This window comes from Natator depressus, chromosome 23 (assembly GCF_965152275.1).
Source record: "Natator depressus isolate rNatDep1 chromosome 23, rNatDep2.hap1, whole genome shotgun sequence".
In the NCBI taxonomy this organism is placed as follows: Eukaryota; Metazoa; Chordata; order Testudines; family Cheloniidae; genus Natator; species Natator depressus.
The window spans coordinates 19,446,275-19,468,170 of NC_134256.1; the positions used below are offsets into that span (position 1 = coordinate 19,446,275).

The 21,896-nt window shown below is 58.2% G+C and overlaps 1 protein-coding gene across 1 annotated transcript; it reads right to left on the reverse strand.

Moving 5' to 3' along the window:
- Positions 1-3,390: 3,390 nt before the first annotated feature.
- On the reverse strand, positions 3,391-20,069 carry LOC141976885 (T-cell-interacting, activating receptor on myeloid cells protein 1-like). Its single transcript, XM_074938051.1, has 10 exons — positions 19,886-20,069; positions 19,700-19,735; positions 18,834-18,911; positions 18,046-18,330; positions 16,545-16,835; positions 15,192-15,323; positions 14,629-14,821; positions 4,883-4,979; positions 3,931-4,061; positions 3,391-3,833 (listed from the first exon to the last, which is right to left on the reverse strand). The coding sequence occupies exons 1-6, from the start codon at positions 20,067-20,069 to the stop codon at positions 15,226-15,228; spliced, it is 972 nt and encodes a 323-aa protein (XP_074794152.1). The 3' UTR covers positions 3,391-3,833; positions 3,931-4,061; positions 4,883-4,979; positions 14,629-14,821; positions 15,192-15,225.
- Between the last annotated feature and the right edge of the window lie 1,827 nt (positions 20,070-21,896).

Genomic DNA, 21,896 nt, shown 5'->3' on the forward strand with positions numbered 1-21,896 from the left:
TTGGTCTGTCAAGACTTCCCTGGGGAACCCCACTCGGCTGAAAATGGTCAGGAGCGCATCTGCCACGGTGTCTGCTTCAATGGAAGCTAAGGGCACTGCCTCGGGGTAGCGGGTGGCGAAATCTACCACCACCAGAATGTATTTCTTCCCCGACCGGGTCGTCTTGCTGAGAGGCCCCACGATGTCCATGGCCACCTTCTGGAAAGGCTCCTCTATGATGGGCAAAGGTCTCAACGCCGCTTTCCCCTTCTCCCGGGCCTTCCCCACCCTCTGACAGGGGTCACAGGATCGGCAATACTGCCGGACGGTGGTAAAGACCCCAGGCCAGTAAAAGTTCTGTAGCAACCTCTGCCGGGTGCGCCGGATTCCCTGGTGCCCTGCGAGGGGGATGTCATGGGCCAAGGACAGGAGCTTGCGGCGGTACTTCTGGGGGACCACCAGCTGCCTCCTGCTCCCACAGGACTCCCCTTCCCCTGGGGGAGCCCATTCTCGGTACAGGAACCCCTTCTCCCACAGGAACCTCTCCTGGCAGCCTCTCCTCATGGTCCGTCCCTCACTGAGGTCGGCCAGGTCCCCGAGCTTCCTCAAGGAGGGATCTTTCCTCAACTCGGCCTGGAACTCAGCGGCTGGGGAAGGGATGGGGCCCGGTTCCCCCTCCGTGGCCAGGTCTGAGGCCGCAGCCTCTCTGAGCCGTGCCCCTCGGCGCTCCCTCCCCACCCGAGTAGGGTCTCGCGCCTCCAGTGTGGTACCCTCCCCAGGGTCAGGTCGCAGTGCCCCTCGCCGGCTCTGGCTACGGGTCACAACCAGGGCGGTCTGGGGGTCGCTTGGCCAGTCCTCTAGGTCTCCCCCCATCAAAACGTCAGTGGGCAAATGGTGGTGTACCCCCACATCCTTGGGGCCCTCCTTGGTCCCCCATTTCAGGTGTACCCTTGCCACGGGCACCTTAAATGGGGTCCCGCCCACCCCCGTCAGGGTCAGGTAGGTGTTGGGCACCACCCGATCTGGGGCCACCACCTCGGGCCGGGCCAGCGTCACCTCCGCGCCCGTATCCCAGTATCCATTGACCTTCCTCCCATCCACCTCCAGGGGAACAAGGCACTCTCTCCGGAGGGACAGCCCCGCACCCACCCTGTAAACCGAGCACCCGGAGTCCAGAGCCTCCAGCCCTCTGGCGGGGCTGGCTGGGGGTACTCTTCCCTCCTGAGCAGGTGGCAAACTGGTAGCCCCCCTTTCCTGGGTCGCCTGCCCCTCGTCCAGCTGAGTCCCTACCCAGTTAACCCTGGGTAGGTTGGGTCTGCTCAGTTTGTCCCTGAGCCCGGGGCACTGGGCCCGTACGTGGCCTCTCTGGCCACAGTGATAGCAGCTCAGGTCATGTTGGTCCCCTCGAACGGGTCGGAGGGGCCCGACACCAGGCGTTCCCCTTTGGAGGGGGTTCTCCCTATTTCCCCGCTGGGAGGCCCCATGGTGACTCTCTCTCTGCATCGGGGGGGGCCTGTTCTTTTGGGACTCCTCCCGGCTACCCCCTGACCGACTGTTCACAAACTCGTCGGCCAGCTGCCCTGCGTGCTGGGGGTTCGCGAGCTTTTTGTCCACCAGCCACAGCCTCAGGTCGGAAGGGCACTGTTCATACAGGTGCTCCAGTACAAACAGGTCAAGCAGGTCCTCTTTAGTTTGGGCCCCCGCTGTCCACTTGCGGGCATATCCCTGCATCCTGTTGACCAGTTGTAGGTAGGTGACCTCAGGCGTTTTACGCTGACTCCGGAACCTTCTCCGGTACATCTCGGGGGTCAGCCCAAACTCACGGAGCAGGGCCTGTTTGAACAGTTCATAGTCCCCTGCCTCTGCCCCTGTCATCCGGCTGTAGACCTCCACGGCTTTGGGGTCCAGTAAGGGGGTGAGGAACTGGAGCCTGTCTGCAGGGTCAACCCTGTGCAGCTCGCAGGCATTCTCAAAGGCCGTCAGGAAGCTATCTATGTCCTCCCCCTCCTTCCGCTGGGCCAGGAAGCACTTATCAAAGCTCCTTGCAGTCTTGGGTCCCCCCTCACTCACCGCAGCCGGGGCCCCACTGCTCCTCAGCCTGGCCAGCTCCAGTTCATGCTGTCTTTGTTTCTCCTTCTCCTGCTGCTCATGTTGACGTTCCCTCTCCTTCTCCTGACGCTCCCTCTCCTTCTCCTCCTGCTCATGTTGACGTTGTTTCTCCTCATGTTGACGTTGTTTTTCATGATCCTCCAGCTCCCTCATTTTCCTCTCCCTCTCCCATTCCAGCCGCATCCGCTCCAGGGATGGGGAGCTCCGCTGGGAGGATCCCCTGCTGGCTGCTGGGGTCAGGGGGCCCTCGGTATTCGCTGGGCTTCCCACAACCCCTCCCCCAGGCATAGGTAGGAAGGGTCTCGGGGTGTCCTGGGCAGCAGTCTGACCCCTCCCAGCCTGGTCAGGCCCCAGGGCCCACGCTGCGTCCGCCGGGCGGCTTCCCTCAGGGACAGGGATCGGGTCATCCAAGCGATCCCTCTCCTCCAGCTGGGCAATCAGCTGTTCCTTGGTGGACCTCCCGACGCGCAGCCCCCTCTGCCTGCACAGCTCCACCAGGTCGCTCTTAAGGCGTTTAGCGTACATCTCCCGGCTGGCCACTCGCAGGCCGGGCAGCTGTCCACGGTTTCCAGGAAAAGCCCCTAGTGTGCCAGTCCTTCTTGAGGTCACCACCTCTTTGCCAGGGTCGAGCTGCAGACTCCTCCGCCCCTGGGACCGCTCGCTGCAATCCCCCGGGGGACCCTGTTACTGCAAAAGTCCTTCTCTCTGGTCACACACTCCCAGGGGTTAACCGCCCCCTGAAACCGTCTCTCTCTGAATCTTCAGCACGCCTGGTCCCCATCAATCCCCTTTCGTTTTACTGTTCCCCAGTCACTTACTGCAGGAAGCGCCGTTCACGGGGTGCAGTAGATCCCACCTCTGCCACCAGTTGTCACGGAGTGTGGGGGAGTCCAGGCCCTGCACCCCTCTTCCTGGGATTCACTGAGACTCTCAGCCAGCCAGTAAAACAGAAGGTTTATTGGACAACAGGAACACAGCCTCCGTCCACATTCCTGGCAGAGGTGTCACCTCCCCCTCCCCCTCCTGGCTCAGGTGACAGGCTCTCAGGTCTCCCGTCCCCAGGGCACATTCCCAGGTCAACACTCCCCCCTCCCTGCTGCGTCACATCGTCACACCCCCCAACGTTCATTCATCCAGGTTCTCGTGAGGCTGCTTGAACTTCTCACTCGCCTTCGTCGGCTGAACCCACCACGGGGGGACATTGGGAGGCTCCGGTATCACAGCCCCCCCTGGGGTGGGGAGATTTGGGGGGCAACTCTGAGGGTTTGTACAAGAGAAATACAGGGTGGGGAAGGTCTAGGGAGAAAGGGGGGAGAGAAAAGGGGCAGGGGGGACCCCGCTGAAGAGAGAGGAGGGGGATGGAAACCGGGGGGGGCAATAAGTGCCATTATTCTAGTGCCACGCAAGACGCAGTCTCCCCGCTCTCCACTGACAGCCCTGGGCAGAGACTGGCCTGGCAGGGCCAGTGAGTGGGACCCGGCGCTGTCCAGGGGCTGCTCCGCGGGGAGCCTAATGAGCCCAGCACAGGGGCAGTTCCTCTAACCGGTGCTGCAGGGGCTGGTGATCGCGGGGTTCGGGGTTCAATCCTGGGGTGTTGCTGTCAGGTCAGGAGCTGTTGTGGGGGGGATTCACCGAGGCAGGGGTGTTTGGGAGCAGGAGGTTTTGTGCCGGCATTTCAGCCCCCCAAGGGGGAGCAGCTCGTCCTGTGGGGAGATTTTCTTCTCTGCATGGCTGGATCCAGGCTCCTGGGGGTGCAGAGAGATGGCAGGTTAGAGGGGCCCGTGTCGCACTAGACCCAGCCCCTGGGGGCAGCAAGGGGCACAGAAGTGGGGGTCACCTCACCTAGGACACCACCCTCGGGCGGCTGTAGCGGGCCTCAGCCAGGATCAGCCCCATGATGAGCAGGACCATGACGCTCAGCGCCAGGTGGGCGATGTCAGCGTGAGTGAAATCCGGGCATCCCAGGGGGGCTGCTGCGGGGGGAAGGGGAGAGTCACTCGGCGGCTCAGATGGGGAGATCAGCAGTTGGGGGCCAAAGAGAATGGGTGAACTGCCCCCCTGAGCCACCCGGCACCCAAGGGCCTGGCCAGGGGACTGTGACAGTCAGAGACACAGGGTCCCAGGCCCCCCGGGACAGGGAACCACCCCAGCTCCCTGTCCCGGTAGGACCCCTCAGTCCACTCCCACAGGTGGCTCTGCCCCGGCCTGTCTGCTGCGCAGTGAGCCCATCCCCGGGGTATCTCGGCTGCTGCCAAACACAGCCAGGCAGGGCGCCCGGGGGGGGGGGCTGGGACGTCACCCGCTGCTCCCCCCACCCCGTGGTGCCCAGGGAGCAGCCAGAGACAGCAAAACATCTGTGGGGGATGGGTCGGGGGTCCCCTCGGACCCCCGTGGGGGAGGGCAAGCAAGAGCAGAGGGAATTCTGGATAATGGTCACCCCTGTTGCCAGGGGGAGATCATGGGGCCCAGGGAGGGGGCTCATTGCCCCAGCCCCTGTGCACCCAGCAGGGCCCAGCCCCCACAGCCCCGTCCCTCCCCTGGGATCCCCCCACAGCTCCCAGGCAGTGACCTGCAGGGCAGCAGGCGTCCGGGGAGCTGAGGGCCTGGCAGTGGGCGAGGGGCAGTGGGTCTGTTTACCTTCCCCCCATGTCAATGAGCCCCTCCCTGTGGTGTCTGGGCCTCACCCACCCAGATTCACTCCCCCGTCATTCCCTGCAACCAGCCCCTGCCCCTGGGCACCACAAGGCTGTTTCCAGGGCTGGCTGGACGGTGATTCCCGCCCCGGCCCTGGTACCTGGCCCTGCGCTGCTCGGGCGGGTGGGAGCCGGCGCCGTTCCAGGCTGGATCAGGGCGGTTCCCTCTGCGGGCACAGAACCAGCGTACACCAGGGCCTGGGGAGGGGAAGAAACAGCGACTCAGCGATCTCCCCCCCAGCTGCTGACTCAGCATCGATCTTCACTGTCATTCCCAGGGATAGGAGGGATGGATTTTAGCTGGTGGAGAATGGGGACCCCCCGCCCTGTTCCCTTGTTGGTGGGGACACTCACTTCCTCCTGTTTGTCTCTAGCAGAGGCAGGCCAGGAGGTGCCATTCACACCTGGAGTCATTGCGGAGCCGGTCTCGGTGCGGCTGTTCCTATTTGGGAGGAGGAACGTCCCTGTGTCTATAGAGCTAAAGGGGAGATCGTCTGCCAAACGGGGCTGTATCAAACCGGGGGGGGGCGGCTAATCCGACAGCCCAGACTTGCTCTGAGATCACCGTTTGGGGGCGGGGGTTGGGAACCACAAGGGAGTCATCATTTCAGGTCCAGTTTTCATGTAGACAAGGTTTTAGTCCATCTTTCTATCCCTCACCAAACACACTCCCATCTGTCCACCTCCCTACTTTCCCACAGACTCATATTCCCACCGACCCGTGGCCGTCCGTGCCCATGGATCTGTCCATCACCCTCTATATAGAAGAAATGAACCCATCAGCTCTGTCTGCAGGGACCATCCCCCTCCAAACAGCCCGACTGGCCCCATGGGTGTCAGAGCGGGGAGCCCTGTTCCCTGGGGGATGAATTGTTCCATTTCTCCTGCTCACCTTCTCCCTCCGGCTCCGTCATGGGGGGATCCGGCTGCACCCACCCAGCTGGGTCGGTTCCCGTTGTGGGATGAAATCGAGCGTGGGCTGGGGCTGCGGAGGGATGGAACCAGCACCTAGGCCCTGGTGGGAAGGGGCTGAAACAGTGACTCAGAGACTGGACCCCTCGCCCCACGACCAGGCGTTTGTTATGGGTTTAATTGTCCAGGCTGGTGGGGAGTGAATTCAGCGCTGGGGCTGGAGCCAGCTGGGCATCCTCTGGGCCGTGACTCCTCTGTGAGTCCCCAGAGCGGGGTCAGCTGGGGGAACATCCCCCTGGGAAAGGCCCCCTGTTCTGCAGCCTCCCTGGGGGCAGGAATCCCCCCTTCCTCTGCCCTGAATCTCCAGCAGCTTCTGCTCCCCCTGGCTGGGGAACCCCGCAGTGACTCCATCCCCACTCCCCAGCCGGGTGTCCCCTCTGCTGGATCCACAGCTCAGGGCAGAGCCTGGCTCTGAACGCCCCATTGGGGCTGAGCCCCTCTGAGTATCCAGCTGGGTGTGGGGCTGGGAGCGGGGATGCTGAGCCGGGCCCCTCACCTGCTACTACCAGCTCCATGGCGTTGCTGGGCTCTGACCAGACGGACAGGTCGGATTTGATGCTATATCGGCAGCTGCAGCTCCCTGCATCTCTCTGGCTCACATTGTGGATGGAAAATTGAGCCACATCCTCTGGGGGGTCTTTGCCCTGTCGTGCTTCTGGGTCTCCAGCTTTATACAGAAGGACCCTCGCTCCCTGACACCCACACTCACACCAGACAGTCACGGCTCCCCCCGGGGCGACCCCCCACCTGGGTGCAGGGAGATGTTGGGTTTGGGGTAGCTGGGCTCTGCAGGCAGGAGGAGACAGGCCATGAGACACAGACCCCGGCACGGTCACTGTTCCCTGTCCCCACAGCCCGGCCCCAGTGACGAGGCCGCTACAGGGGGCTGCAGGGAGAGAGTCTCCTGGATGCTTTTTCCCCAAATCCAAGAGCGAGAGAGCTGGGCTAGCGACACAAGAGCCCCGGGGGTCCCCCACCCCTCAGCAGGGCAACGGTGCGGATCCATCTGCCAGGTGGCTGGGGCAGGGCAAGGAGAGGCCGAGGCGACCTAGAGGCCAATTGCGTTTTATCTCCATCAGCTGCGGAAGGAGAAATCGGTTCAGTGGGCACGTGCACTGGCTTTCTCTGACACTCACCGAGGAAGAGGACGGTGAGAGCAGATGGCATGATGGACGCAGCGAGAGGCCCCTCAGCACTGCCACCAACGCCCTAGAGCCCAGCTCCACCCAGCCCCAAATAACAAACTCAGCTGGTGTCTCCAGCTACAGGAAGCCGACGATGTCTCGTCTCTTCCTGTGTCCATCACACGTTGTCTCTAATCTGCAGGGGAAATCTAGTGCGGCCAAAGTAAGCAGAGGCGCCTGCAAAACCCAAGCCTGGGCCCATCGGCCTGGCCAAGTGTCATGCAGCTCCCAGCTTGTCTGTGTCTCTGTGGGGAGGGGGGACAGTTCTCCCTCCATGTACCCTGCAGCCTTGCGGAAGGTGCACCAGGCTGGGAGCCAGGAGAGCACGGGCTCTGGTCTTCAATCTGCCACTGACCACGATTTCCATGCAGATTCCCCCACACCCGTCCTTTCTTACATTCTGGGTTCAAACATGGGTGGTGGCCTGTCCTAAATATCAAGGGAAGGGTCCCCACCTTTCTGTACACAGTGCTATAAAATCCCTCCTGGCCAGAGGCAAAACCCTTTCACCTGTAAAGGGTTAAGTAGCTCAGGTAACCTCGCTGGCACCTGACCCAAAATGACCAATGAGGGGTGTCAGGGTTCCTTCCCCACTCTGAACTCTAGGGTACAGATGTGGGGACCTGCATGAAAACCTCCCAAGCTTACTTTCACCAGCTTAGGTTAAAACTTCTCCAAGGTACAAACTATTTTACCCTTTGCCCTTGGACTTCCACTGCCACCACCAAACGTTTATCTGGGTTTATTGGGAAAACGTAGTTTGGACACGTCTTTCCCCCCAAAATCCTCCCAACCCTTGCACCCCACTTCCTGGGGAAGGTTTGGTAAAAATCCTCACCAATTTGCATAGGTGACCACAGACCCAAACCCTTGGATCTTAGAACAATGACAAAAGCATTCAGTTTCTGAAAAGAAGGATTTTAATAGAAGGAAAAAGTAAAAAAGAATCACCTCTGTAAAATCAGGATGGTAAATACCTTACAGGGTAATTAGATTCAAAACATAGAGAATTCCTCTGGGCAAAATCTTAAGTTACAAAAAGACACACAGACAGGAATATTCATTCTATGCAGCACAACTTAATTTCTCAGCCATTTAAAGAAATCAGAATCTAACGCATACCTAGCTAGATTACTTACTAAGTTCTAAGCCCTGGTCTACACTAGGACTTTAGGTCGAATTTAGCAGCGTTAAATCGATGTAAACCTGCACCCGTCCACACGATGAAGCCCTTTATTTCGACTTAAAGGGCTCTTAAAATCGATTTCCTTACTCCACCTCTGACAAGTGGATTAGCGCTTAAATCGGCCTTGCCGGGTCGAATTTGGGGTACTGTGGACACAATTCGACGATATTGGCCTCCGGGAGCTATCCCAGAGTGCTCCATTGTGACCGCTCTGGACAGCACTCTCAACTCAGATGCACTGGCCAGGTAGACAGGAAAAGAGCTGCAAACTTTTGAATCTCATTTCCTGTTTGGCCAGCGTGGCAAGCTGCAGGTGACCATGCAGAGCTCATCAGCAGAGGTGACCATGATGGAGTCCTAGAATCGCAAAAGAGCTCCAGCATGGACCGAACGGGAGGTACGGGATCTGATCGCTGTATGGGGAGAGGAATCCGTGCTATCAGAACTCCGTTCCAGTTTTCGAAATGCCAAAACCTTTGTCAAAATCTCCCAGGGCATGAAGGACAGAGGCCATAACAGGGACCCGAAGCAATGCTGCATGAAATTTAAGGAGCTGAGGCAAGCCTACCAGAAAACTAGAGAGGCGAATGGCCGCTCCAGGTCAGAGCCCCAAACATGCCGCTTCTATGATGAGCAGCATGCCATTTTAGGGGGTTCAGCCACCACTACCCCAGCCGTGTTGTTTGACTCCTTCAATGGAGATGGAGGCAACACGAAAGCAGGTTTTGGAGACGAAGAAGATGATGATGATGATGAGGTTGTAGATAGCTCACAGCAGGTAAGCGGAGAAACCGGTTTTCCCGACAGCCGGGAACTGTTTCTCACCCTGGACCTGAAGCCAGTACCCCCCGAACCCACCCAAGGCTGCTTTCTGGACCCGGCAGGCGGAGAAGGGACCTCCGGAGAGTGTACCTTTTAAAAGACTGTACATGGTTTAAAAGCAAGCATGTGAAAGGATTACTTTGCCCTGGCATTCGCGGCTCTCCTGGATGTACTCCCAAAGCCTTTGCAAAAGGTTTCTGGGGAGGGCAGCCTTATTGCATCCTTCATGGTAGGACACTTTACCACTCCAGGCCAGTAACACGTACTCGGGAATCATTGTACAACAAAGCATTGCAGTGTATGTTTGCTGGCGTTCAAACAACATCCGTTCTTTATCTCTCTGTGTTATCCTCAGGAGAGTGAGATATCATTCATGGTCACCTGGTTGAAATAGGGTGCTTTTCTTCAGGGGACACTCACAGGAGCCCGTTCCTATTGGGCGGTTTGCCTGTGGCTGAACAGAAATGTTCCCCACTGTTAGCCATGGGGAGGGGGGAGGGTTGAGGGGCTAGCCACGCGGTGGGGGGAGGCAAAATGCGACCTTGTAACGAAAGCACATGTGCTATGTATGTAATGTTAACAGCCAGGTTTACCCTGAAAAAGTGTAGCCACTGTTTTATAAAATGTGTCTTTTTAAATACCGCTGTCCCTTTTTTTTTCCTCCACCAGCTGCATGTGTTTCAATGATCACAGGATCTTCTCCTTCCCAGAGGCTAGTGAAGATTAGAAAGAAAAAAAACGCACTCGTGATGAAATGTTCTCTGAGCTCATGCTGTCCTCCCACACTGACAGAGCACAGACGAATGCGTGGAGGCAGACAATGTCATAGTGCAGGAAAGCACAAAATGACCGGGAGGAGAGGTGGCGGGCTGAAGAGAGTAAGTGGCGGGCTGAAGAGAGGGCTGAAGCTCAAATGTGGCTGCAGCGTGATGAGAGGAGGCAGGATTCAATGCTGAGGCTGCTGGAGGACCAAACCAGTATGCTCCAGTGTATGGTTGAGCTGCACCAAAGGCAGCTGGAGCACAGACTGCCACTACAGCCCCTGTGCAACCAACTGCCCTCCTCCCCCAGTTCCATAGCCTCCACACCCAGGCGCCCAAGAACGCGGTGGGGGGGCCACCGGCCAACCAGCCACTCCGCCACAGAAGATTGCCCAAAAAAAAGAAGGCTGGCATTCAATAAATTTTAAAGTTGTAAACTTTTAAAGTGCTGTGTGGCATTTTCCTTCCCTCCTCCACCACCCCTCCCTGGCTACCCTGGTAGTCATCCCCCTATTTGTGTGATGAATGAATAAAGAATGCATGAATGTGAAGCAACAATGACTTTATTGCCTCTGCAAGCAATGATTGAAGGGAGGAGGGGAGGGTGGTTAGCTTACAGGGAAGTAGAGTGAACCAAGAGGCGGGGGGTTTCATCAAGGAGAAACAAAGAGAACTTTCACACCGTAGCCTAGCCAGTCATGAAACTGGTTTTCAAAGCTTCTCTGATGCGTACCGCGCCCTCCTGTGCTCTTCTAACCGCCCTGGTGTCTGGCTGAGCTTAACCAGCAGCCAGGCGATTTGCCTCAACCTCCCACCCCGCCATAAACATCTCCCTCTTACTCTCACAGATATTGTGGAGCACACAGCAAGCAGTAATAACAATGGGAATATTGGTTTCGCTGAGGTCTAAGCGAGTCAGTAAACTGCGCCAGCGCGCCTTTAAACATCCAAATGCACATTCTACCACCATTCTGCACTTGCTCAGCCTGTAGTTGAACAGCTCCTGACTACTGTCCAGGCTGCCTGTGTACGGCTTCATGAGCCATGGCGTTAAGGGGTAGGCTGGGTCCCCAAGGATAACTATGGGCATTTCAACATCCCCAAGGGTAATTTTGTGGTCTGGGAATAAAGTCCCTTCCTGCAGCTTTTGAAACAGACCAGAGTTCCTGAAGATGCCAGCGTCATGTACCTTTCCTGGCCATCCCACGCTGATGTTGGTGAAATGTCCCTTGTGATCCACCAGAGCTTGCAGCACTATTGAAAAGTACCCCTTGCGGTTTATGTACTCGCCGGCTTGGTGCTCCGGTGCCAAGATAGGGATATGGGTTCCGTCTATGGCCCCACCACAGTTAGGGAATCCCATTGCAGCAAAGCCATCCACTATGACCTGCACATTTCCCAGGGTCACTACCCTTGATATCAGCAGATCTTTGATTGCGTGGGCTACTTGCATCACAGCAGCCCCAACTGTAGATTTGCCCACTCCAAATTGATTCCCAACTGACCGGTAGCTGTCTGGCGTTGCAAGCTTCCACAGGACTATCGCCACTCGCTTCTCAACTGTGAGGGCTGCTCTCATCTTGGTATTCATGCGCTTCAGGGCAGGGGAAAGCGAGTCACAAAGTTCCATGAAAGTGCCCTTACGCATGCGAAAGTTTCGCAGCCACTGGGAATCATCACAGACCTGCAACACTATGCGGTCCCACCAGTCTGTGCTTGTTTCCCGAGCCCAGAATCGGCGTTCCACAGCATGAACCTGTCCCAATAGCACCATGATGCATGCATTGGCAGGGCCCGTGCTTTCAGAGAAATCTGTGTCCATGTCCTCATCACTCACGTGACCGCGCTGACATCGCCTCCTCGTGCGGTATCGCTCTGCCAGGTTCTGGTGCTGCATATACTGCTGGATAATGCGTGTGGTGTTTAATGCTCCTAATTGCCAAAGTGAGCTGAGCGGGCTCCATGCTTGCCATGGTATGGCGTCTGCACAGGTAACTCAGGAAAAAAGGAGCGAAATGATTGTCTGCCCTTGCTTTCACGGAGGGAGGGAGGGAACGGGGGCCTGACGATATGTACCCAGAACCACCCGCGACAATGTTTTAGCCCCATCAGGCATTGGGATCTCAACCCAGAATTCCAATGGGCGGCGGAGACTGTGGGAACTGTGGGATGGCTACCCACAGTGCAACGCTCCGGAAGTCGACGCTTGCCTCTGTACTGTGGAAGCACTCCGCCGAGTTAATGCACTTAATGCACTTAGAGCATTTTCTGGGGGGACACACACACTCGAATATATAAAACCGATTTCTAAAAAAATGACTTCTATAAATTCGACCTAATTCCGTAGTGTAGACATACCCTTAGACTCCATTCCTGTTCTGTCCATGGCAAAAGCATCACCCAGACAGACACAGACCCTTTGTTTTTCTCCCTCCTCCCAGCTTTTGAAAGCATCTTGTCTCCTCATTGGTCATTTTGGGTCAGGTGCCAGCGAGGTTATCCTAGCTTCTTAACCCTTTACAGGTGAAAGGATTTTTCCTCTGGCCAGGAGGGATTTTAAAGGTGTTTACCCTTCTCTTTATATTTATGACAAGGGGGCAAGATACTTTCAGACCTCGAGGCGGAGGGGAAAGGCTTTTCTCTGTCTGTGTGATACCTTTGCCAGGAACAGATCAAGGATGCAAGCCCTCCACTCCTGTAAAGTTAGTAAGTATTCAAGCTAGAAAATGCATTAGGTTTTCTTTGTTTGGGCTTGTAAATTTGCTGTGCTGAAGGGAATGTGTATTCCTGTTTTTGTGTCTTTTTTGTAATTGAAGGTTTTGCCTAGAGGGATTCTCTGTGTTTTGAATCTGACTGCCTGTGAGATTCTCTTCCATTCTAATCTTACAGAGTGTTTCTTTTATCTTTGTTTTGTTCTTCTAATAAAGTTCTGTTTTTTAAGAATCTGATTGGGTTTTTAGGGTCCTAAGAAATCCAAGCTGGTCTGTGCTCAACTTGTTTATTCTCAAGCCTCCCCAGGAAAGGGGGTGTGAGGGCTCGGGGGAATTGCTGGGGGAAGAGGAACTCCAAGTGGTCCTTTTCCCTGGTTCTTGGTTAAAGCGCTTGGTGGTGGCAGCATTCCTAGTCCAAGAACAAATAGGGATTTTGTGCCTTGGGGAAGTTTTTAACCTAAGCTGGTAGAAATAAGCTTGGGGGGTCTTTCATGCGGGTCCCCACATCTGTACCCCAGAGTTCAGAGTGGGGAAGGAACCTTGACATGGCCCATGAAGATAAAATTAATACTTGATCACCAAATTAAAGGATGGCGCCGTAATGCATGTGCACAAGGGGGCAGAGTTAAGGGTGTTTGGGAAACTTTGTGGCATTCCCTGATGTTGGAGCGTTTGACTGCAGCCTTCCCGCTCAGTCTGCCAACCTGCCCACCTGCAACACAAGCCGTGGCACCATGTTAAGAGCGGGCACAATATGAAAGACCTGGGTTTTCTGCCCCTTGCGCCTTAGCTGAGCGGTGATGACGGGTTTACACTGTAATGCCTGGTTCTAAGGGGCTTTTCTCAGCGTGTGAATTAAATCAACCAGGTTCAAAAAAAAATCAGAGAAAGAGAAATTCTATCCCAGGCCCCCAACGGCTCACCAACCGGGAGAGACCCAGAGACCTTCTAATGCCCCCGCAGAGACCCTGTCCCCCGAGCTGGAGGAGACACTGTCAGTGGTTATGTGTCCAGGCCCCAAGAGGGGGATGTGACAGAGGCTTTGTTTATACGCCATGGCTAGAGGACAGCAGAAAGCTGGGGGTCAGGAAGGTTTGACTCATTTCTGGGCTCTGGCAGCGGAGTGGGGACTAGTGGTTAAAGCCAGGGGGTGGAGCTGGGGCCAGGACTCCTGGTGTCACCATCGCGGTGTCGCCCCTCTGGGGCTTGCACACAGCGCTGGGCTGGGCCGGGGCTGCATTAAAGGTGCATCAGCTGCCCAGCCGAAGGCTCCCAATGAGCCTCCTTCAATCAGCGCCCCTGTCCCAGGGCCCCGGCTCCCCTGCTCACCAGACCCCTTGGGAGCCTTTGTCCCCGGCCCCCAGAGCAGGAGGGAGACGAGCAGCAGATTCATTGTGAAGCAGGATCATTCCCCCCCCACCTGACCCCCCCCACCTGACCCCCCCCCCAATCTCCCAGCTTGCTGCCCCCCTTGGAAGGGGCAGGGAGAGAGGTGACTGTGGGGTTGGGGCCCTTATTGGGCAGGGAATTTGCAGCACAGGGGCTGTGAGGGGAGACTGAGGGGACTAAAAAGAAAATGGGGGACCCTGAGGGTGAGGGGGCTGGAGCTGCGGAGGGATGTGGAGGGGGGGCAGTGAGAGGGGAGGCTGCTGGGGGTAGAAGTGGCAGCCCAGGGAGTACTGGGGGGTGCTGCTCCCCCCTCGCTCCTCACATGCCCAACAATCCTACCCCCCGCCCCCCCCAGCTCTGACCTTCTTGGGGGAGCCTATCTGCTGATATGCTTTGACTAATTCTGAGTCTCTTTTCCCTGCCAGCTTAAGACTTCAGTGCCCGGTCTGGTTTGAGCCAGACCCGCCAGGTGCAAGCAAGGTTATATTAGCTTCTTAACCCTTTACAGGTAAAAGGACTTTGCCTCTGGCCAGGAGGGATTTTATAGCACTGTATGCAGAAAGGTGGTTACCCTTCCCTTTATATTTATGACTGTCTATAACACTGATACAGAGATACACACAGCTATTTGCTCCCCCAGATATTAATCACTTACTCTGGGTCAATTAATACATAAAAATGATTTTATTAAGTATAAAAAGTCGGATTTAAGTGGTTTCAAGTAATAACAGACAGAACAAAGTAAGATACCAAGCAAAATAAAACCAAACACGCAAGTCAAAGCCTAATACATTTAAGAAACTGAATAAAGGCAAATCTCACCCTCAGAGATGTTCCAATAAGTTTCTTTCCCAGACTAGACTCCTTCCTAGTCTGGGCCTAATCCTTTCCCTGGTACAGTCCTTGTTAATTGCAGCAGATATCTTGGTTGAAAAGCAGGGGATTCAACATGACTGAGAACCGCTTTGTTCTGTTCCTTTAATAGCTTTGGCAGAAGGCAGGAATCCTTTGTCTCCTTCAAAATGGAAAAGCATCCGGTTAAAGATGGATTTCAGTTCAGGTGACATGATCACATATCCTGTGAGACTTCATTACCCGCTTGCTGGCACACAGCTATACAGGAAGTCTCACAAGTAAACAGAGCCGTTTACAACCAATTGTCCTGGTGAATGGGAGCCATCAAGATTCCAAACCACCATTAATGGCCACACTTTGCATAATTACAAGAGGACCTCGGAGTTATATTTCATATTCCTAGTTTCAGATACAAGAACGATACATTCCTACAAATAGGATGACCACACTCAGTAGATTATAAGCTTTGTAATGATACCTGACAAGAAAACTTTTGCATAAAGCATATTCAGAAGAGGGGGTCACCTCACCTAGGGCACCTCCCTCGGGCGGCTGTAATAGGCCTCAGGCAGGATTAGTCCCATGATGAGCAGGACCGTGGCGCTCAGCGCCAGGCACGCGATGTTGGCATCGGTGAAATCCTGGTGTCCCGGGAGGGGCTGCTGCAGAGGGAAGGGGAGAGTCACTTGGCAGCTCAGATGGGGAGATCAGCAGCTAGCTCTGCCCCAGGAGTGGAGCCCCCAACACCCCATCCAGCAGGTCCAGCTCAGCCCCCCTCTGGGGGTCTCCCAGGTGCTGCAGCTCTGAGATCTCCCCAGGGCCAGACCCCTCAGGTGAGGCCATGTCCTGCTGCCCCAGGGGGCTGAGCCTCGGCTTCCCCGGTGAAGGGGGCTCCCGGGTGGACGAACTGCCCCCGAGACACCCGGCACCCCAGGACCACGCCAGGGGATGGGGACAATCAGAGCCTCAGGGTCTTAGCCCCCCACAGCAGGGAACCACCCCAGCTCCCTGTCCCCATAGAACCCCTCTGTCCACCCCCACAGGTGCCTCTGCCCCGGCCTGTCTGCTGCGCAGTGAGCCCATCCCCGGGGTATCTTGGCTACTGCCAAACACAGCCAGGCAGCGCGCGGGGGGAGGCTGGGACGTCACCCGCTGCCCCCCACACTCGGGCGGTGCCCAGGGCCCTGGGGACCAGGGCGCAGACAGAGGCGGCAGAACATCTATTGGGGAGAGGGTCAGGGGTCCCCTGAGACCCCCAGTGGGGGGAGGGGAAGCAAGAACCAAGGAAATTCTGGCTAATGCTCACTCCTATTGCCAGGGGAATGTCTTGTGGCCCAATAATGGGGGGTTATTGCCCCAGGACTCTGGGCCCAATTTCACAGCCCAGGCCCCCAGATCCTGTCCCTCCCCTGGGATCCCCCAGCAAATTCCCGGCTGCGACCTGCAGAGCAGGAGGCATAGGGGGAGCTGTGGTTCCGGGGTTCACCCTCCCCCTGATGTCTCAGCCCCACCCACCCCTGAACACCACGACCTGTTTCCACAGTAATTGCCCCCTACCCTGGACCCAGGACCCAACCTCCTCTTTGGGTCCCAAGAACGGGAGCAACACGGGGGAACATCCCCCTGGGAAAAGCCCCCTTCTCTGCAGCTCCCCCTGGGGGAAGGGATCCCCCCTCCCTCTGCCCGAACCTCCAGTGGCTGCTGCTCACCCCCGGCTGGGGAACCCCCAAGCGACTCCATCCCGGCTCCACAGCTGGGTGTCCCCTCTGCTGGGCCCAGGGCTCAGGGCAGACCCTGGTTCTGAGCGTCCCATCAGTGCGAAGCCCAGAGGGATCTGGCTGGGTGTGAGCCTGGGATCAGGGACGTGGAGCCGGGCCCCTCACCTGCTACCACCAGCTCCACGGGGTCGCTGGGGTCCGAGGAGACGAAGGGCTCTGATCGGGGCCGGTAGCTGCAGCTGTAGTTCCCTCCATGCTGCCGGCCCACGCTGGGGATGTGGAACTCGGCCCCGTCCCCAGCAGGGTCCATGTCTCGCGGCGGGTTCAGGTCTCCAGCCTTGTGCAGGAAGAACCTCACGTCCCGGCGCTGCCCCTCACACCGGATGGTGACGTTTGCCCCTGGGGTGGTGACCCCAGTGGGGCTCAGAGAGATGGAGGGTCTGGGCAGGCTGGGATCTGCGCACAGGAGACAAGCTGTGAGAAGAAGACCCGGGCACCCACCCAGCCGCAGCCTCCCTGGCAGGCCCCAGCCACGGGCAGATCCAGGGCCCCGGGCAGAGATTCTCTTCCAGATCCCAGAGTCCCCCCACCGAGAATCCCGGCCCTGCGAGCTGGGCTCCTGGCCCCACAGACACCAAGCCACGGCTCCCTACTGCTTGGGATCCTCCTATGCCCGTTTGTGGCCCCTGCCTCGTTCACTGCATCTGCATACACCCAGCGACTCACGGGCTTGTCTCCGGGGCCCAGCACGACAGGGCCTGAGCCCCACACAGGAAGGGAGTCACCCTGCCAGCCCCCCGGGAGGCAGGGAGGTGTCATTATCCCCATTCTACACAAGGGGAAACTGAGGCACAGACAGATTCACTTGGTTAGTGAGCTCCCAGGGGCAGGGACCCTTTCTTCACTCTGTGTTTATGCAGCGCCTGGCACAAAGGGGCCCTGAACATGGCAGGGGCCCTACCTGCTCCCCCAACACAAGGGATCCAGCGCTATTGAGGCCAGCATTTGCAGAAGTCTCCACTAACTGTGGGCATCTCGGTTTCTGGCGCTTGGCCTGAGGTCCCCCAAGATTGAGGCCCTTTTGAAGGACACTTTTGAAAATCATGACATGCTCCCATCACACAAAGTCTGTGGCCGCGCCAGGAGCTGGGCCAGATCTCCTGGGTCCCAGCCCAGCACCGTGTCCACTGTGAAGCCACCACTTCCCCTGCAGGCCCTGCCTCATTCAGCTCCGGCCGGGGCACTGCCTGGGGCAGGGCCTGGAGAACAGAGCGGAGGGGATCACAGGATTAAATAGCGACTCACGGCTCCTACCCACAAGGGGCAGCATTAAAGTCACCTCCCTGCCCCGAGTCTCGAGGGGTTGCTGCTCCACGGGGGAGGGATAGCTCAGTGGTTTGAGCAGTGGCCTGCTAAACCTAAGGTTATGAGTTCAATCCTTGAGGGGGCCATTTTGGAATCTGGGGCAAAAATTGCGGATTGGTCCTGCTTTGAGCAGGGGGTTGGACTAGATACCTCCTGAGGTCCCTTCCAACCCTGATAATCTATGATTCTATGACAGGCATCCCGTCAGGCCTCAGGGCAGAGCCTGGCCCTGAGCGTCCCATTAGCACCTGTGAGGGTCTGGCTGGGGCTGGGAATGGGGATGCCGAGCCGGGCCCCTCACCTCTCACCACCAGCTCCACGGGGTCGCTGGGGGACGATGCGGCGGACGGCTTTGATCTGCTGTGATAGGAGCAGCTGTAGCTCCCGCCGTCCTCCCGGCTCACGTTGCTGATGGGAAACACAGCCTCAAACCCCTTCGGATCCACAGTTTGGAAATGGCGTCCCTCTTTATTCAGCACGAACCGCATGTCCCGGTGCTGCCCCCGACACCAGACGGACACGGCTCCCCCCAGGGAGACCCCCCCGCTGGGGCTCAGGGAGATGCTGGGTTTGGGGTAGCTGGGCTCTGCAGGGGGAAGCAGACAGGCCATGAGACGCAGGCCCCGTCAGCCAGTCCTGGGGCCCGTCCTCACCACGCGGCCTCTGTGGTGGGTCAGACCTGGCAGCCCTGGGGACGGGCTCCTGGATGCCTTTCCACAGGGGCCCAGTTTCCTCTGAGCCCTGGGCTAACAGCATGAGACTCTCCTAGCAGGAGACAGGCCAGGCCAGTCTCCAGGGTCCGTTCACTCCCTGGCTTCTCTGCTGGGAGGGCTGGGAGCCAGGTTCTCTCCCCAGATCTGGGAAGGGAGTGGGGTGACAGCAGGAGGGATGGGGTCCAGGACTCCTGGGTTCTGTGCACTGCCCCACCCCTGACTTGTAGGGGACTGTAAAAGTCTCTACTACACACTGAGGTTTATAACCTTCAGCTCCGCCTGTCACCCCCTAACTCATATGTTGGCTGGGAAAGGCCCCCCCTGCTCTGCAGCTCCCCGGCCGGGCGTCCTCTCTGCTTCATGCCCGGGTACCGACCCTCACAACGGATGGTGATGCTTCCCCCGAGCGCCACCACCGTGCTGGGCCAGACGGTGGGCGTGAGAAATTGTCGCCCTGCTTTCAACAAGAGACAGGCGTTAAACAAGGGAGACACCCCACCCCTGCCTCCCTCCCACCCCAGTTCAGTTCATCTGTCATTCAGCTTCTCTGGGAGTCTGTCCCCTACCAGGGATGGCACTGCCTGCCCATGGGGCTTGGGGACAGGGGATTCACCCATACGTAGCTCAGGACCCGGCTGCATGAGAGATCACCTGTCCCCCCGGCCCCACCTAAGGCCAGCCAGGGAGCCTGACCAGTAGGCCCCTTGCAGCTCTGCCCCACGCCTTGGGGTTGGAAATAGAGTCTGTGACTGGCAGGAGTCACACAAGACCCACCTTCCCCCAGGCCTTGGGAACAGGGGGCTGTGAGTGCAGGGTAGGAAGCGGTTGGGGGTGGATCTCGGGGCAGGGGTGGATCTGGGGGGTTCTCCCCCATGGCTGCTCTGACCGGGAACCTTTCGGTTCCCCGAGGGGATCTAGAGCCCACGGACGGGCCCTGTTAGCGTTTGTATGAGCTGAAATAAATCCAGGTGTCCCCCCCGCCGATCCTCACAGCCTGGGAGGGGCAGAACTTTGAACCAGTGAACGGTTCAAATCCTGGCTTCTTTGTCAGAGCCTGGGAGCCAGATTCGGCTCCTAGTTACTCCGTGGGGTCGGGGCACAAGAGAACTGTGACGGGTCTTCACAGGGCGAGTTTGGGTTGTGTTTTGGGGAAGGTTCAGGGCTCGATTCCTCTTTTCCCCACCACACGCATCCCCTCCCCCATCCTTGATGTTACCACCCTCCCCACAGATTGATACTCACCTCCCCACACCACTCTGTGCCCCGCCAGCCAGCAGCCTGGAGAGAAAAGTAGTGTTAAGGGGTCACATCGCAGAGCAACTGGATCCTACACCCTGGGGTCTCAGATCCCCACCATGGCCACACGCCCTGGTCTCAGATCCCCCACGCCCCCCATGGCCACACGCCCTGGCTGTCTCCGATACTCACTGAGGAGGATGACGGTGAGAGCAGACACCATGATGGGGCAGTGGGAGGCCCCCCAGCGCTGCCACCAACACCCCAGTGTCCAGCTCCACTCAGCCTGAGGCCCGAGTGCAAGCGGAATGAGGAACTGCGCCGGGGGCTGCAGCCCCAGGAAGCCCGTGATGCGCTCGGCCCCTTTCTTCCCCATCACCTGGTTTCTCTGCAATCTCCAGCCCAAATCTACCGCGGTCAGAGCAAAGCCAGCTCCCTGCAACGCCCAGCAAACCACATCCCCTCCTGCAGCTGGGCTCCCAGCCCCACAGACACCGCGCCTCAGCTCCCTCGTTCTTGGGACCCTATATACCATGAGATCCCCCAAGACTGGGGCCACCCCACAAGGAAGAACACTTTTGAAAACTGCCACGAACTCCCACCACACAGAGTCCAGTCTCTAGGGTCCATTCATTCCCTGGGTTCTTTGCTGGGAGGGCTGGGAGCCAACCCTCACAGCGGATGGTGACGCTTCCCCCGAGAGCCACCACCCTGCTGGGGCTCACCCAGATGGTGGGTTTGAGAAATTTTCACCCTGCTGTCGACAAGAGACAGAAGTTAAACAGGGGAGACACAGCCCCCCGCTTCCCCTCCACCCCAGTTCAGTCCATCCCTCGTTCAGCCTCTCTGGGAGTCTGTCCCATACCCGGGTTGGCACTGCCTGCCCATGGGGCTCGGGGGCAGGGGGTTCACCCATATGTAGCTCAGGACCCGGCTTCATGAGAGATCACCTGCCGTGCCCCACCCCACCTGAGGCCAGCCAGGGAGCCTGACCAGTGGGCCCCTTGCAGCTCTGCCCCCTGCCCCGGGGTCGGAAATAGAGTCTGTGACCGGCGGGAGTCACACAAGAGCCACCTTTCCCCAGGCCTTGGGAACGGGGGGCTGTGAGTGCAGGGGAGGGAGCTCCTGGGAGTGGATCTGGGGGGTTCTCCCCACGGCTGCACTGACCGTGAACGTGTCGGTTTCCCCTGCAGGAACAGAACCAGCGTCTGTCGGGGCGGGGAAAGGGACTGAAACACCGACACAGGAATCCCCCCCCACCCCCCGCAACCAGTGGTGGATCAGCCACTGGGCCAATGGGGCCTGTGTGTCCAGGGGCCCTGGCCAAGTGGGGGCCCCTGGAGCCAGGGGCGGTTCTACCAATTTTGCCACCCCAAGCAGTCGCTGCCGAATTGCCGCCGAGCCCGGAAGAGCGGCGGAGCTGCCGCCCTCACTCCCCACTGGGCCCCTGGGCCGGGGTTTGGGGACAGAGCTTCTCCGGTCTTGGGGCCGCAGTTGGGGGGTGTCAAGGAGTCCCCGGGCGATGCTCTGGAACTGCTCCCTACAAAGCCAGGCAGGACTCTGGGGCAGTCGCCTTCCTGTGAGCAGCCTGTCTGCAGGACACACAGCTCACCCGGCTTCCACCTTCCTGGGTCTGACCTCGGAGCAGTCAGCCTCCTCTGCCCCTCCGTGCGCTTCCCACAGCGAGTCCGCCCAGGCGGGGTCCTCTGGGCTTTGTCCCTTTCGGGGCCAGGAGGGCACCTGATTCCTTTATTTTCCAACCCTTTAGCTCTCACCTTGCAGGGGGAAGGGCCAGGCCCTCACGTGCCAGGAAACAGGGTGTCGGCCATTCTCTGTGTCCAGACCCCTGCACACACCTGCCCTCTAGGGCTCTGCAAGGATCATACACCCTTATCCCACCCCCTAGATACTTAAGAACTGCCATGGGGAAACTGAGGCACCCCCACACTATTCAGAGGAAACATTAAGAACCGTCCCACTTTGTCACATCTCTCCCCCCTTCGAGACGGAACTGAGGGGAGTCACTTTAGCCGGTGACCTGGGGAAGTTCGAAGCCACCAACGTTCTCATGGATGCCCCAGCATCTCTCCCCTTCCTTGGTAGGAGTTACACCAGGCCCTTCCAGTTTCACACCCTCCCTTGGGTCGGGGGTGGTCGATAGCACTCACAGGCCGCATGTGGGAAGGTTTATGTGGCCCGTGCC

What these genes read in the sequence shown, in the direction of transcription:
- LOC141976885 (XM_074938051.1), bottom strand. Translation starts at nt 20,069, where the DNA reads ATGGGGAAGAAAGGGGCCGAGCGCATCACGGGCTTCCTGGGGCTGCAG. An exon ending in CATCACCATCCGTTGTGAGG is followed by an intron (nt 18,331 to 18,833) that starts GTCGGTACCCGG and finishes TTCCCCCTGCAG; the next exon opens with AGCCCAGCTACCCCAAACCC. An exon ending in CGTGGAGCTGGTGGTAGCAG is followed by an intron (nt 15,324 to 16,544) that starts GTGAGGGGCCCG and finishes TTCCCTCTGCAG; the next exon opens with CAGCCCCTCCCGGGACACCA.